This window comes from Oncorhynchus mykiss, chromosome 17 (genome assembly GCF_057628025.1).
Source record: "Oncorhynchus mykiss isolate SJ-2025 chromosome 17, ASM5762802v1, whole genome shotgun sequence".
NCBI lineage: Eukaryota > Metazoa > Chordata > Actinopteri > Salmoniformes > Salmonidae > Oncorhynchus > Oncorhynchus mykiss.
In genome coordinates, this window is record NC_143038.1 from 44584040 (window position 1) to 44599121 (window position 15082).

Consider the following 15082-nt stretch of genomic DNA (forward strand, 5'->3'; position numbering starts at 1 on the left):
TATTTGGATTTTTACGAATTATCTTTGAAAGACAGGGTCCTGAAAAATGGACATTTCATTTTTTGACGAGTTTAGGATTGTGTATAGGCTTGTCTCCCATATGAATCTTCTCTTTGTGCCAGACTGGGTTCGATTGCCTTCTGTTTCTTTTTTTCAGTATTTATTTTTCAGTATATGTTGTATGTATGTGTATATACACTGTATGTATATTATTTTACTGCTCCAGGGATATAATTATTGTTTGGATAACCTTATTTACTATTGTGTATTGATTTTTACCTTACATTTGTTCACTCTTTATGCGATGCGCAATGCAGAGAATACCGTAAGAATAATGATCATTTCATTACCATCGTGAATTATTGTAATGTTTGTGTCAATTAATCCCAAAAGGAATGGGTTGCCAATTGTCGATTTGACACGAAAATAACATTTCATTCATACATTTCTCAAACTCTCACCTTCTCTTATCTCTCCTTTCCTGACAGGCATCCATCCCCTCCTCCCAATATCAGTCAATCATAATCACCTTCATTGTGCATCGTTGTAAACATTTGATTAATTACCGTTTGTGTTTCCCTTTTATCACTCGCATGTTTATCCTTGCCATAGTCTAGTGGCTTTATAAATACATTTGATTTGACAGGCGTAGGGTTCCATCATAGGGAACAACGAGATTTTATAAATTAAACAAATTAGAATAGTAGTTAATCTCTATAGCCGGATAATCTAAAATCGATTAATAACACACACGTATGTCTACTTCACTAACGTTAGCTAGCTATCTAACGCGTTAGTCAACGCAAAGGCGTTAGTTAGCTAGTTTACTAATGACCTAGATTACTATCTCTCCTTGATTAAATTCGAACTCTACATTCTGTCCATACGCTTTATACTTTTTGTTTAGAACAAATGTGTTCCTTTTCTCCTGTTTATAAATATACTATTCCCGATTTCAGGCAACGCAACTCTAGCTACATCAGCGCGAGTCGAGCAGACGGGACTATGACGTCACTGTGACAAATTCGATATCCTTTCTAGCCATGACCGAATGAACGTAGTAGGTTAGGATAATTCGTTTAGATGAGGAAAAGGATTTTTGACAAACTGTATCCCATCTAACCATTACCCATTCCTTTGGATTTACAACAGTAGCTAGCTAGCTAACGTTAGCTGTATGCTGGCACAAAACTAAAGAAGGAATCAGAGGGAAATACATTTTTCTTTGTAATGTTATAAAACAGGCCACGAAAGCCAGGCCTTGATACTTTATTTAACTGGTAAGTATTCAATTTACATTGCTATCAACTGCTAGCAAATCTGTTCTAGCAAGATAATCCTTGGCTGTTCAATCATCTCACCTAGCTAACGTTATTTTTAATCTGTGTACTTGGCAAAGACCTAGCTAGCTAAAATAGGAGTTAGTTAGGTAAGTACTAGCCGAGACTTGTGTCGCTTGCTACATCCTTAGCTAGCTAGATAGCCAAGTTAGCCAGCTAGCATTGTTTTTAAGCAATAACGTTAGAAGTAAATTAGTGTTGAACTATTTCTCATTTCAACAAGTTTAGTAATTGATGCAACATTCATTTTGCATCCCTACAGTTCATTTGTAAGCCTGGCTGTTGCTGTTCAGCAGTGAAACATGGGCGCTGACAAGAGGTGAGAATTTCTCCGACCTTTATGCCTGACTCAGGAGTAAAGATTGCCAGAAGATACCGACACTACCATTACGTTTGTTTACACTGAGCTGCACTGAGGTCGGAACGCAGTCATAGTTACATTAAGGCACCATGCACAGTGCGATATATGGATCGAAAACGTACCTCAATGCCGGGATTGGATATGCTACTGTACTAGGTTGTACCTTTATCCACACTGCTCCATTGAGAAGATTGAAATACTGCCAGTTTTAACTGTACAATTAGGAGTACTGTGGCATGTCCCGTCCCTGCATTGAGGTACATTTTCCGACCCACATCTCAAGGCGGCTCCATGGTTTCTTAATGTAATTATAGCGCATGGTTACATGCACACAATCATGTGATTATTGTGGATAGTCAGGTTAATACACTGAACTGCAACATGTAAAGTGTTGGTTTCATGAGCTGAAATAAAATATCCTATTTCTCCTTTGCCAAGATTATCCATCCACTGGACAGGTGTGCCATATCAAGAAGCTGATTAAACAACATGATCATTACACAGGTGTGCCTTCTGCTGGGGACAATAAAAGGCCACTCTAAAATGTGCAGTTTTGTCACACAACACTGTGCCACAACACAGTGCCACCGATATCTCAAGTTTTGAGGGAGCATGCAATTGGCATGCTGACTGCCGGAATTTCCACCAAAGCTGTTGTCAGAGAATTTAATGTTAATTTCTCTACCATAAGTTGCCTCCAACGTTGTTTTGGAGAATTTGGCAGTATGTCCAACCGGCCTCACAACCGCAGACCACGTGTATGGCGTAGTGTGGGCGAGCGGTTTGCTGATGTCAACGATGTTAACAGAGTGCCCCGTGGTGGTGGGGTTATGGTATTGGCAGGCATAGGCTACGGACAGCAAACACAATTGCATTTTATCAATGGCAATTTGAATGTACAGAAATACTGTGATGAGATCCAGAGGCCCATTTTTTTTTTAAGTTATCTTTGACCAACCGATTCATATCTCTATTCAGTCATGTAAAATTCATAGATTAGGACCTAATTAATTTATTTCAATTGACTGATTTCTTCATATGAACTGTAGCATGTTGCATTTATATTTTTGTTCAGTATATTATTTGTAATTTAAAACATTTACATGCAGTACCAGAAGAACGATTTCCCTAATTATCCTGTTTACATGGACATATCTGAAGTCAGGCTACTGATGGGACTTTTGATAAATGCAGAAAATCCGCAAACAAAATACGTTTTCTACTATGGTGACTGTTATTTTTGCAAAGACAATTTGATTCTGAGTTCGGACATATAAAGTTTGTATGTGTAAACTATATATAAGATGCATATTTAACTCTCGCATAAGAGTGAGGCTTGCGCTACCCAGTGCTGGCACGTGCTTAGATCAAATACACCGCTTGAACACCGATTTAAGCTGTTTACATTTCTTAATAATTTGAAATTGCTCAGAAAAGCAGGTGTTTTAATCAGCGTATGCTTACTTCGAATATGATCTTACGCCGATTTAAGATAAACAAAGTACGGTGTTTACGTGAATAATGCCATACTCTGTAGTGTGCATGTAAACGTGCGCTATGATTGTGTTCCGACCCCAGTGCAGCTCAGTGTAAACAAATGTATAGGTAGGGTTGTTATCTCTGAATGCAATGCACTCTTCTGACAAACATGGTATTTTCTAGTAATGCCCCATTCATAGATGCAAAGTACCTTTAGCGCCTATTGACAATAGTGTCTTCTGTCCTTGGGTGATTTGTTAAAGGTGCAATATGCAGAAAGGCTCTGCCATTTCCTGGTTGCTAAAATTCGCTTAGTTTGCCTAATTTAAGTTTGTGACAAAACAAGCAATGCATAATAATTGTACAATCTAAACCGCTGTGAAATATCTTTAAAATAACCAAAAATATTGTATTTTCAGCTGGTGTACAAAACCGAAAGTAAAAGATGCAAAAACTAAACATAAGAACCGGAAGCATAGAAATAGCGCTCACAGAACATATCTATCGCTTCTTAGACTTGCTTTCAATGAGAATGACATATCTATAACTCATTGTGAATTTGGTCGGGTCGCCCTAAATGTTACATATTGCAGCTTTAAGGGGCCTGACGCTAGTTCTGTACATTAAAACGCATCGCTTGCAGTATGGTTTTGGAAACATAAGGAAAGTATCTTTCATATCAGCAAGAAATCAAAGGTTAAATTGCCACATACATTTTATAGAGTGAGGGTTCCCACACGTCCATATTTCCATGTTACAGGGCTTGTAAACGGACGGAAGACAGAGGCGTACCTGTGCTAATTAGCTATCTGCGTCTACGAACACCTGTGTTGTCACTGGAAAAATAATGTCTGCAATTGTATTAAAACAGTGAACAGTAAGTGAATATTTAGCATTTGTCAAATTATTTTGATATGAAAGTACAGGGCTTTATGTTGCTAGAACCGTACTGCAATTGAAAATCAATTCATGTTTAGTTGGAGTATTTGGCTGTTTTGGCTTCCAGAGAAAATTCACCTCTAAACAGAACATGTAAGGTCCTTGGACTATAAGGAGTAACGTTTGGCTCCTTTAGTCCATTATTGAGCTAGGAATGCATTAGCTGAATATGTCATGTGAATCATGTTACCTTGTGTGCTTATGTTCTGAGGTTTGGCCGAAGTGAGCGTAGTGGGAGGTATGCGTCAGACCGGGGGCGAGATGATCCAGAGTGGCGTGAAAGACGGGACAGAGAGCAAGATAGGGATTATGACCAGCGCTGGAGTGACGAGAGACACACTGACCGTTTTGATGAGCGCAGAGAGCGAGACGGCCCTGAGGTGAGACTCAAGGAATCAAGTTACGGTCATGGGGATCTCATTGACCTTGGACATGCATTCATCAAAAACATGTTCTGTACTGGGCTGTTTGCCATGAAGAGCTGTTGTTCTCAGATGTAATGTTGCTTGCCCTCTTCAGTTAACAAATGTTTTCTTCTTGCAGAGAAGGCGAAAGCGCCACAACAGTGACAGGTCTGAAGATGGCTATCAGTCTGATGGCGATTATCAAGAGCAGGATTATAAGATGGAGTTGGGGCAGGAGGAGAGCAAGACCATCATGCTCCGGGGCCTGTCCCTCTATGTCACAGAGGAAGCTGTAGGTCCTCTTTATTCCTAACCGCACGTTGATATAACTACTGATAATATATGCTTCACAGAGCTTGCGTATAGAGGCTAGCATGTCATATGCAGTATTGATGTGTATAATAGGAAACATACATTGTGGATTGTGACCTCTCTTGAATATAGTGAACCGTGGCCCACTGAATGTTCCCCTCCTGTGTTTCAGATCCAGGCTGCTCTTGAGCAGCTGCAGGGACCCCAGCCTGTGGACATCCGGCTGATGAAGAAGAGGACAGGTGAGAGTTGTTGTCTGGAGCCTCAGGTTGATTCGGCTCCACACACACTACCACCCCACACACGCCACCTTGCCTCCAATATCAATCATATTTGCCATAGCAAAGGAACCTTCACCACACCTACACCAGTGGGTCTTTTCTTTTGTGGATTGTTTTTATTTGTAGATGAGATTGAGACCATAAGGGTATCCTTCGAAGCAAGCTAGATGTACTCAGGGTTTTTATAAAGCTGACCAGCCTCAGTTTGCTTCACATTCCAGCTCAGTCTTCGTCCGTACTACGACAGTGGATATTGCTTGTCCGTCTGACGCTAACTCTAGCAGGCTTGTAACTGTGTGTGCATGTCGCACATGGCTACAAACCTTTCATTGAGACAATGCTGAAACATCAATCCATGGGTGAGTCAGTGCCACATTTTCATTTGTGCCGAACTCAAAATGAAAGAAAAGTTATCTTGCAAATTCAGCAGGCTATGGTTTATTTTATTACTTATTATTAATGCTGTATTTGGTGTGCTTATCAATGCACAAGCACCCTTTTTCCTCACTCATATCGATATTTTTTTATTTATTAAGTCATACAAGTGTTTTACATTGCATGAAGTTTAAAATGCGTTCTGTCATAAAAAGTGTAATGTGATATTTTAACACAAACATTTTTTATTAATAAAATATTGACTCCGTCGTCTTCCTAATGAAGGGGATGATGAATCAATCTTTGCAAGAGGGAATCTGATTTCACTGGTCCTCAACTCTCTGCTCTGTCATTTCATTCAGGGTAAGTGGAGTTAGCCCTGAGTTAGCCTGCCCTGGAGCAGGTTAGTTCTGAAGGATTCGTTGCCATAGTAATTTACCTGGCTAAAAGGTGAGCCATTTTCGTGTGACTGGTTATCCCAAGTTGAACTCTGAGTTGACCAAAGTTACCTCGCTAACTCCTCAAATGTGCTTCGTTGGATACCCCTTTGGTAAGTGGGTGTACTTGTCTCATTTTTTTATTTTTTTTTAACACTTCACATCTTATCATCTTTGCGTGGCAATCAGTCAAGTGTGGTCCAAGCACTGTCATCTGAAGGCTTTCATGCTATGGCAAAGGTTACCCCTCCCCTACCCTCTTCAAAGTAAATCCCACTGTTTCACTTGTAATGGGTTGTGAAGCAGACTGTGACAGAGTTTGAATGTTGTGCCAAAGCACTCTGACTAACACAACTCCCGTCTATATTTGAATGCTGTCTCTAGGTATAAGCAGAGGTTTCGCCTTCGTGGAGTTTTATCACTTGCAAGATGCTACCCGATGGATGGAGACCAATCAGGTTGCTTCAACAATCGCCAAGTCTAGATTTTGTCTTGGAGATCAGAGCCCAAAATAACAAACAGATGTCTTGAGAGACTGACCTTTGAGAAATTTGCTGTATAAGTGACCATTTGCTGAGAGCTGAGGGTCCTACATAGACAAAGGACAGCACCAACGCTTTTGTTACATGAATCTGATTTCTTTAAGTTGTCTTTATAATATCATGAACTAGATGGATTATTCTAACAGAGATTCTAGTTTAAACAGGTTAGACAGAAAAAAATAGTCTACAATAATACAATAATTCCTGTACAATAAAAATGTGCAAGATTAGCATTGGACCCTCTGAAGCTCACCATACAAAGTGTCAACTTATACATTTTTAACATTTGGAATGAAGACTGGATTTAAGCAATCAAAAGAGGAGGTAGCTCATTTTGTGTGTGCTGTTGTGTAGCTAAATAAGTGTATATTTTAAGAAAATAAGGATTTTACTTTGAGAGTTTAGATGCTCTTTGGTTCTGGGTGTCTCACATAGCCATGTTTTGATATGGCTACCCCAAGGGCAGGGTTCCACATAGCACACTTTGCTCCAGCTCAGTCTCTTGGCCCATTACACATCCTCCACCTTTCAAACCGAAGACGAGGGAATGGGCCAAGGACGGGCTGGTAGCACTCCGGTCCGACACACTGCTAGAATCCTACCCAGCACATGCACTCCCCTTTCTCTATCTCTCTCTCTCTCTAGCTCTCTATCTCTACCTCCCCTTGTAGCTATCTCGTAGCTTTCTCTCTCTTCTCTCTCTTCTCTTCTCTCTCTCACTCCCTCCATGTGTCTCTGTCTGATCTACTCACCCCTGTGTTCTCTGAGGGGTTGTACCTAAGCGAGTGTGAACCTAGCAACTCTTTCCCTTCCCGGCTGTGCTCGCTCATGGGGTGTGATAGTATGAGAATCTCACCTGACTGTGTGGCTAGGAGTTGAGGAAGCAAAAATAACTGGTGGCTTTTGATCTTACAGAATAAGCTGATGATCCAGGGAAAGTGTGTGGCTATGCACTACAGCAACCGGAGACACACATTTGAAAACTGGCTCTGCAATGCTGTAAGTATCCCCTCTTCTCCACCTCCATGTTTCCTACTCCACAGACCAAATCCCTTCTATGTTTTGTGTTGCCAAATGGTTTCACTCATAGTTTCCATCAATGTTTCTAGATACACTATTTTGTCGTTAAAGTTTAATTCAACTGAGTGAAAACAATGTAACCGGTTGCTTGCAGTGCGGTCTGTACAATTTCCGGAAGAGGCTGAGGTGCTTCAGATGTGGAGCAGTCAAAGTAGGTAAGTAGCCCGGTGTTCATACTTGCATCCCCAATGTGGATGGCTCAGCAAAAGAGACCAGTGATTATCAAGTATCACATTCTAGACCCTTGATGTGAAAGTCCAGTGGCCAATCCCAGGTGATATCATAGTTGCTGGGTGGGCCTTGATAGAACTACTTTGCTATTGTGTTTTAAACAGAGGGGTCAGAGTCTGCTGGCCCCAGTGACTGGAACTTAGAGCCTAAGCAAGCTGGAGACTACTGTGGTGACAGTGAGTACCATCTTCTAACCATTCTGTGTGCCTTGGTGTGTGGCTATTGATAGGAAGAGTAGGAACATTCTCTTATTTTCTTGACAGCGATCATCTTGAGAAACATCGCTCCCCTCTCCAGCGTTGAGGCCATCATGACGACCCTGGCTCCCTACGCCATCCTTTCTCCGGGCAACATCCGTCTGATCAAGGACAAACAGACAGGACAGAACAGAGGCTTCGCCTTTGTACAGCTCTCCTCTCCACTGGTATGCGTGTTGTCATCAGAATGATGCACATTGTCATTGTAATATGATTGGCTAAGTTAGGTCTCATGTTGACAGTATGTCTGCAATCCTTATTCTTATTCCTGTGTAGGAGGCTTCCCAGCTACTGACAATCCTCCAGGGCCTGCAGCCCCCTCTGAAGCTGGATGGGAAGACTATTGGGGTGGATTATGCGAAGAGTGCCAGGAAGTGAGTCATGACTCTGTCTCCCTTTACCAAACAATACACCACATACTCACTCCGTACACAGCTATAGGAAAGCACCATAGGAACAGGAAGATTAAACATGCATCCTCCCACACCAAAATCCAGATCTCATTTCTTTGTGTTTCCCCGACAGAGACCTGCTGATGCCAGATGGAAACAGAGTCAGTGCCTTCTCCGTTGCCAGCACAGCCATTGCTGCTGCTCAGTGGTCCTCCAGCCAGGTATCACTATGACTACTCCCTCTGCACCTCATGTCACTTTATCTAAATCATGTAGTTGTGGTCCCACCACTCTGTTCTCATGCCTTGGTCTCTTTCCGTCTTTCAGCCAAAGCAGGCCCTGGGTGCTACCACAGACTATGGTTCCCTGCAGGAGGGCTGTGCACAGCACACACAGGTCAGTACTCTTTGGAGGCCAACTCAACTCATCGTTCCACACCAAGTGGGGGATGCTCTTTAAACCTGAAGCTGTGCATCAGGGACAGATAGTCAGTAAATTGAACTTTAAAGATAGTTTTAAGCAACATGTATAATATTTGTCTTTCAGTATGGGCAGGATTATCTGTCGTGGCCTCAGCAGCCTGCTGTGTTGGATCCTGCTCCTGGAGACGGAATATTAGGAGGTGAGAATCCAAATAGACCGACGTCTACTTCACAGTGCGTCTTAACACTACAACTAGTGACTCAGACTGTCTGGTTTATGTTATGACTTTAATCATGGTTCGTGTATTTTAATGGCAGCTGCACCAGGAGTGAAGGCCCTGGTCCCTACAGCAGCAGGTGTGGTTGTTTCCCAGACCACACAGATCTACCAACATCACCTCCTCAGCCAGCCTACCATACAGGTAGCGCTTAAGAGCTCACATCAACATTTATGATGCTTGTTACACACATGCTGCTCAATCGGGTGTTGTCAATACGGATGAGTGCAGCAGTTGAACATGTGGTGCTGTTGTTTTTCCACCCACAGGCGCACCAACTAGTTGGGCAGATTGATGTGCCACCACAGGCAACCAGTTCCAGAGTTGCCACCTCTTCACTGAGAACAGCAGCAGCTGCTTTGGCAGCCTCCCCTGGAGCTGCTACTTTCCCTGAAAGCACATCTGGTAAGAAGGGATTTCCATTCTTAATTTAATTTGAACATCATTGCCATACATTGAATACCTGAAGGTCATTCAATACAATGTATCTACTGTTTCTTTTAACCAGTTGTTCCTGACACCTCTGCTTACCAATATGATGAGTCATCTGGGTACTACTACGATCCACAGACTGGTCTGTACTACGACCCTAACAGCCAGGTATGTATAGTGCCTTCGGAAAGTATTCATATCTTTTGACTTATTCCACATTTTGTGTTACAGCCTGAATTCAAAATGGATTAAAAAAAAATATACAAATGCTCAACCATCAACAAACAATACCCCATAATGTCCAAGTGAAAACAACATGATTTTAGAAAGGTTTTCAAATGTATTGAAAATTAAATACATAAAGTATTCACACCCCTGAGGCAATACATGTTAGAATCACCTTTGGCAGCGATTACAGCTGAGTCTTTCTGGGTAAGTCTCAAAGAGCTTTGTGCACCTGGATTTGCACATGATTATTTGTACAATTCTTCAAGCTTTGTCAAGTTGGTTGTTGATCATTGCTAGACAGCCATTTCAAGTCTTGCTAAAGATTTTCAAGACAATTTTAAGTCAAACTGTAACTAGGCCACTCAGGAACATTCAATGTTATCTTGGTAAGCAACTCCAGTGTAGATTTGGCCTTGTGTTTTAGTTTATTGTTCTGCTGAAAGGTGAATTCATCTCCCTGTGTCTGTGTCTGTTGGAAAGCAGACTGAACCAGGTTTTCCTCTAGGATGTTGCTTGTGCTTAGCTGTGTTCCGTTTCTTTTTATCCCCCCAAAAAACTCCCTAGTCCTTGCAGATGACAAGCATACCCATAACATGATGCAGCCACCACCATGCTTGAAAATATGACTGGTTGTACTCAGTATTGTATTTTTTGCAGTTTTACTTAAGTGCCTTATCACAGCCATTTAACTCTAACTTTTTTAAAGTCACCATTGGCCTCATGGTGAAATCCCTGGGATGGTTTCTTTACTCTCAGGCAACTGACTTAAGAAGGAATGTATATTTGTAGTGATGGGTGTATTTCTAGTGTAAAAAATATATATATAATTATAGTGTAATTAATAATTTCACCATGCTCGAAAGGACATTCAATGTCTGCTTTTTTAAACGTTTAGCCATCTACCAATAGGTGCCCTTTGCGAGGCATTGGAAAACCTTCTTGGTCTTTGCGGTTGAATCTGTGTTTGAAATTCACTACTCAACTGAGGGACTTTACAGATAATTGTATGTGTCGGGTACATAATGAGGTAGTCGTTCAAAAATCATGTTAAACGCTATTATTGCACACAGTGAGTCCATGCAACTTATTATGTGACTTATTAAGTACATTTTTACTCCTGAACTTATTTAGGCTTGCCATAATAAAGGGGTTGAATACTTATTGACTGAAGACATATCAGCTTTTCATTTCTTTTGAATTTGTAAACATTTCTGAAAACTTAATTCCACTTTGAATACTTTCTGAAGACAGTGTAACTACTCTCTCACCCCTATAGACTTCCTTCATATCAGGGAAATGATCATGATTGATGTGTCATTATTATGTATTTTAAATCTCTGTGTAGTACTACTTCAACTCCCAGACCCAGCAGTACCTATACTGGGACAGTGAGACACAGACCTACATCCCTGCACCAGCAGCAGCAGAAACAACAGCAGCAGCAGCAGACTCCAGCTCCGAACAGGCTTCCGCCTCCTCAACAGCCTCATCCAGCACAGAGTCCAAGGAGAAGAAGGACAAGCCCAAAAGCAAGTCTGCCCAGCAGGTAACAGGCAGACAAGTACCTCTTGCAAGCATGGGAAGTCTCATACTGAAGCACTAATGCATGTAGTGAGATATGTTAGTAACTCTGTCTCCCATTTCAGATAGCCAAAGACATGGAGCGATGGGCCAAGAGCCTAAACAAGCAGAAGGAGAGCATCAAGAGCAGCTTGCAGGGCCTGGGACAGGGTAGGGATGAGGACCGGAGAGAGGCTGCCGCTGCCGATGCAGGCTTCTCTACCCTTTTTGAGAAAAAGGTACTCATGATTATAACCCTCTGAGTCAATATACTGTAGCTGGCTCTTAAATCATGTCACAGCTGTGGTACTGGGATACTTATCTCAATTAAAGGATTATGAACTGTTTGGTGTCATGTCAATGGGTGGCAGGTAGCCTAGAGGTTAGAGTGTAGGGCCAGTAACCCGAAAGGTCGCTGGTTCGAATCCCTGAGCCGACAAGGTGAAAAATCTATCAGTGCCTTTGAGCAAGGAACTTAACCCTAATTACTCCTGTAAATCACTCGGAATAAGAGTGTCTGCTAAATGACTAAAATGTAAATGCAAGTGTCTGATTTTGTGTTTTGCTCCTCCAGCATGGTGCAGGGTTTGAGACCCAGCCATTGGTGATGAATGAGCTGCTGAAGAATGGAGAACCGGAAACCCCAGTAGCCAAGGTAAGGATGTAGCTGAGATGGCACTGTGAAACACTACTGTTAGACTACAGAGAAAGACAATAGCAGCTTGGATTATTAGTGGTTTTGGGCCATCTGGTGGTGAGATGTGGAATCACTTTGTATCTATCCCTATTGGAAAGCCCAGTCCTCACTTCTCCAGTGGATTGTGGGGCATGGTTCTCACTTCATAGTTAAAGGTTTGTGTGTGTTGCAGAGTGGCCTGGTGGCAGCCTACATTGGTGGGGACAGTGACTCAGAGGAGGCAGCCAACCCAGAGAGTGGAGGTGTGGGTGATGAGGGGTCAGACAAGCTGACAGACTGGAAGAAGATGGCCTGCTTGCTCTGTCTCAGGCAGTTCCCCGGCAAAGACGCCTTGCTGCGTCACCAGCAGCTCTCAGACCTGCACAAGGTAGGATGGCAAGCAGCAGAATGGCACTTTAATCTCTGAGTCTGGGTGGAGGGAAATATTTAGGGATATTTTTGGCCCTGCCATCTGCTGAGGGTGTGCAGTTGCCTTTTAGCATAAGCAAGGTGAGAACACATATTATTTTGAACTGTCAGACCAAGACTAGTCGTGGCATTTAAATGTGTGAATTGCATAGTTCCTGGGGAGTATTAACCCCTTTTTTTTTTTTTTTTTTTTGCTTTATTGTCTTAGCAAAACTTGGAAATTCACAGAAGATCCAAACTATCTGAGGCCCAGCTGGAAGAGTTGGAGAGAAAAGAGATGGAGGTAGGCTTTACTCTTTGAAGATTTTTGACATTCACAGGAACATTTTTAGAATGCCGAGATCTTCAATGATTATAATTTGTGTTATGTTGACATGATTCTGCGTAGCTGAAGTACAGAGACAGAGCTGCTGAAAGAAGAGATAAGTATGGTGTTCCCGAACCACCAGCACCCAAGAAGAAGAAATTCTATCAGCCTCCTGCCCCCACAGTGTAAGGGCTTCAACCAATCCTATCTCAAAAGCAGGGGGTCTCACGTTTCGAGAATTTTATTGTCCAACTACATCCTTGATCAATTCAAGTAATCAGAAATAAATTAATTACATTTTATTAATAGTGTTTGATTAATTCACCTCTCATCAACCACCTGACACACAGGAACTACGAGCAGCCCACCAAAGACGGTCTGACCAGTGACAACATTGGGAACAAGATGCTGCAGGCCATGGGCTGGCAGGAGGGCAAGGGCCTGGGCCGCAACCAGCAGGGCATCACTGCACCCATCTCTGTGAGTTATGCAGCCAAAATGAGAAATTAGAGGCCTTTTTCATCTGCAGTGAGTTAGTGCAGAGTGCTTAAATGGCCTGTAGTTTCTTGTCACTGGGCTATTTCCTGACAGGTCAGGTTGGTGCATGGCGGTGTGTTGAGTTTGTATATGTGTGGCCAATTAGCAGGTGTACCTAAGGGGGTACCTGAGCCCAATCTGTCTGTTTTCATAAGCGTCTTCTTGCCCTCTCCACACAGGCCTCATTACGAACCAAGGGCACAGGCCTGGGCATCAAGGGAAGCAACTACGAACTCTCCGCATCAGACACCTACAAGGACGCCGTGCGCAAAGCCATGTTTGCACGCTTCACTGAGATTGAGTGAACAAATACTACAGCCATCCACTCCATCCTCAATCCCTGTTACCTGCCTATTATCCTCACCACTGTGAAAATGACAAGAACAAGAGGAACAATGTGTTATTTATGACCTCTGTGGCCTTGTACAACAGCTATAAATAATGAAGATATTGGGCATTTCACAGGCCAAGCTAGTTCTTCTATTTAATGTATTTTTTTATTTAGTAAAAAAAAAAAGCTTTCTTTATTGCCTTTTTCTTCCATATAAAATGCTGTCAATAGCATTCTGTACAGTTTGTAATTTTGTATGGAATACAAATGTGGCTGTGCTAAGCTCCTCTTTGGTTTTTTGTCTGAGAGAGAGATCAGAATTAAACTTGACTTTTGTGTTTACGTGCCTCCATCTGCTTTTTCAAATTTCAGAATACTTTTTTAATTACATAATCTGATTCTGTGAATCCTTGTACATGTGCTTCAAGTTGCAGTATTGCTGCCATAGTCTCAATCCTTCGCATATGTGCTGAAGTTTTCAATTGTTCACTCACTGTAGCCACAGAGGCACTTTGATTTGATAGGGAAGTTTTCATTTTTAGGAGTATTGTGATGAGGGCTGCCCCTCCCCACAGCCTGTCTGACTCACTGGACATTGCTGAACTGCTCCTCCTGGGACAGTTCGCTGGATCCTTGAACCCCAATGTTACCCTTCAATACTACTTCTCACCTCGCCTGGCTTGTGTATCCACCAGAACAGGTATGATTCCAGCATCAACTCTATTGGGTTTTGACAAATTATGCTTTATGGTAATGTTTTGACTAAAGGTAAACTCTTGCAAGGAATGTTTGATATTACTGTAACCTGTTTAGAGTTAGAAGTATCTGATTTTGTGGTTTTGGACTACCAGATATAGAGGTTCCATTGAACAGAGGTGTGGAATGCACATGATTATGAAGTATATGGAGAGTAGTGAAAGAGCAACGCTGGTCCTTAAGCATACAATTTAGCCCTTTTTCCAACAGGCTCCCGATGTCAGGGGAGACAGATGTTCTATATATATACATATGTATGTGATCTCACCTGGCTTCCTCTTGATAGATTAACAGTATTCTATCCAAATTAAATTGATCAACGTCTCAGACGTATTTGTGTTATGCACCAGGTTGATAATGGATTTAACCATCACAGAGTGTGACAGATCAGTGTAATGAAGTTATCTCATTAGATGAATAGCCAAAGTGGCTGGAATGTGTGGTGAATCCAATAGAGCCTTCTGTCCTGTCAACTTAAGCCAAGTCATGAGACCTTGGGCGGCAGGGTAGCCTAATGGTTAGAGCGTTGGACTAGTAACCGGAAGGTTCAAACCCCCGAGCTGACAAGGTACAAATCTGTCGTTCTGCCCCTAGGCTGTCATTGAAAATAAGAATTTGTTCTTAACTGACTTGCCTGGTTGAATAAAGGTACAAAAAAAACAAAAAACTTAATGACGGCTAACTTGATTAAGGAGA

At 42.0% G+C, this 15082-nt stretch overlaps 1 protein-coding gene across 6 annotated transcripts; it reads left to right on the forward strand.

The window, feature by feature from the left end:
* Positions 1 to 548: 548 nt before the first annotated feature.
* LOC110494275 (RNA-binding protein 5) lies at positions 549 to 13973 on the forward strand. Of its 6 annotated transcripts, none has more exons than XM_036950360.2 (26): positions 1014 to 1280; positions 1603 to 1659; positions 2140 to 2205; positions 4331 to 4499; positions 4663 to 4815; positions 5008 to 5077; positions 6313 to 6386; positions 7386 to 7469; positions 7645 to 7705; positions 7886 to 7957; positions 8045 to 8205; positions 8315 to 8412; positions 8564 to 8651; positions 8758 to 8826; positions 8977 to 9052; positions 9171 to 9274; positions 9400 to 9535; positions 9639 to 9730; positions 11136 to 11336; positions 11437 to 11589; positions 11925 to 12005; positions 12220 to 12414; positions 12664 to 12738; positions 12844 to 12947; positions 13113 to 13242; positions 13479 to 13973. In XM_036950360.2, exons 5-26 carry the CDS (start codon positions 4744 to 4746, stop codon positions 13602 to 13604), a joined length of 2322 nt encoding a protein of 773 aa, XP_036806255.1. In that variant the 5' UTR covers positions 1014 to 1280; positions 1603 to 1659; positions 2140 to 2205; positions 4331 to 4499; positions 4663 to 4743; the 3' UTR covers positions 13605 to 13973. The 6 variants fall into 6 exon arrangements, with proteins under 6 accessions (XP_021424893.1, XP_036806255.1, XP_036806256.1 ...); XM_036950361.2 differs by lacking the exon at positions 2140 to 2205 and adding an exon at positions 3941 to 4057 and having other exon boundaries at positions 1017 to 1280; XM_021569218.3 differs by lacking the exon at positions 2140 to 2205 and having other exon boundaries at positions 549 to 1280.
* The last annotated feature ends 1109 nt before the right edge of the window (positions 13974 to 15082 follow it).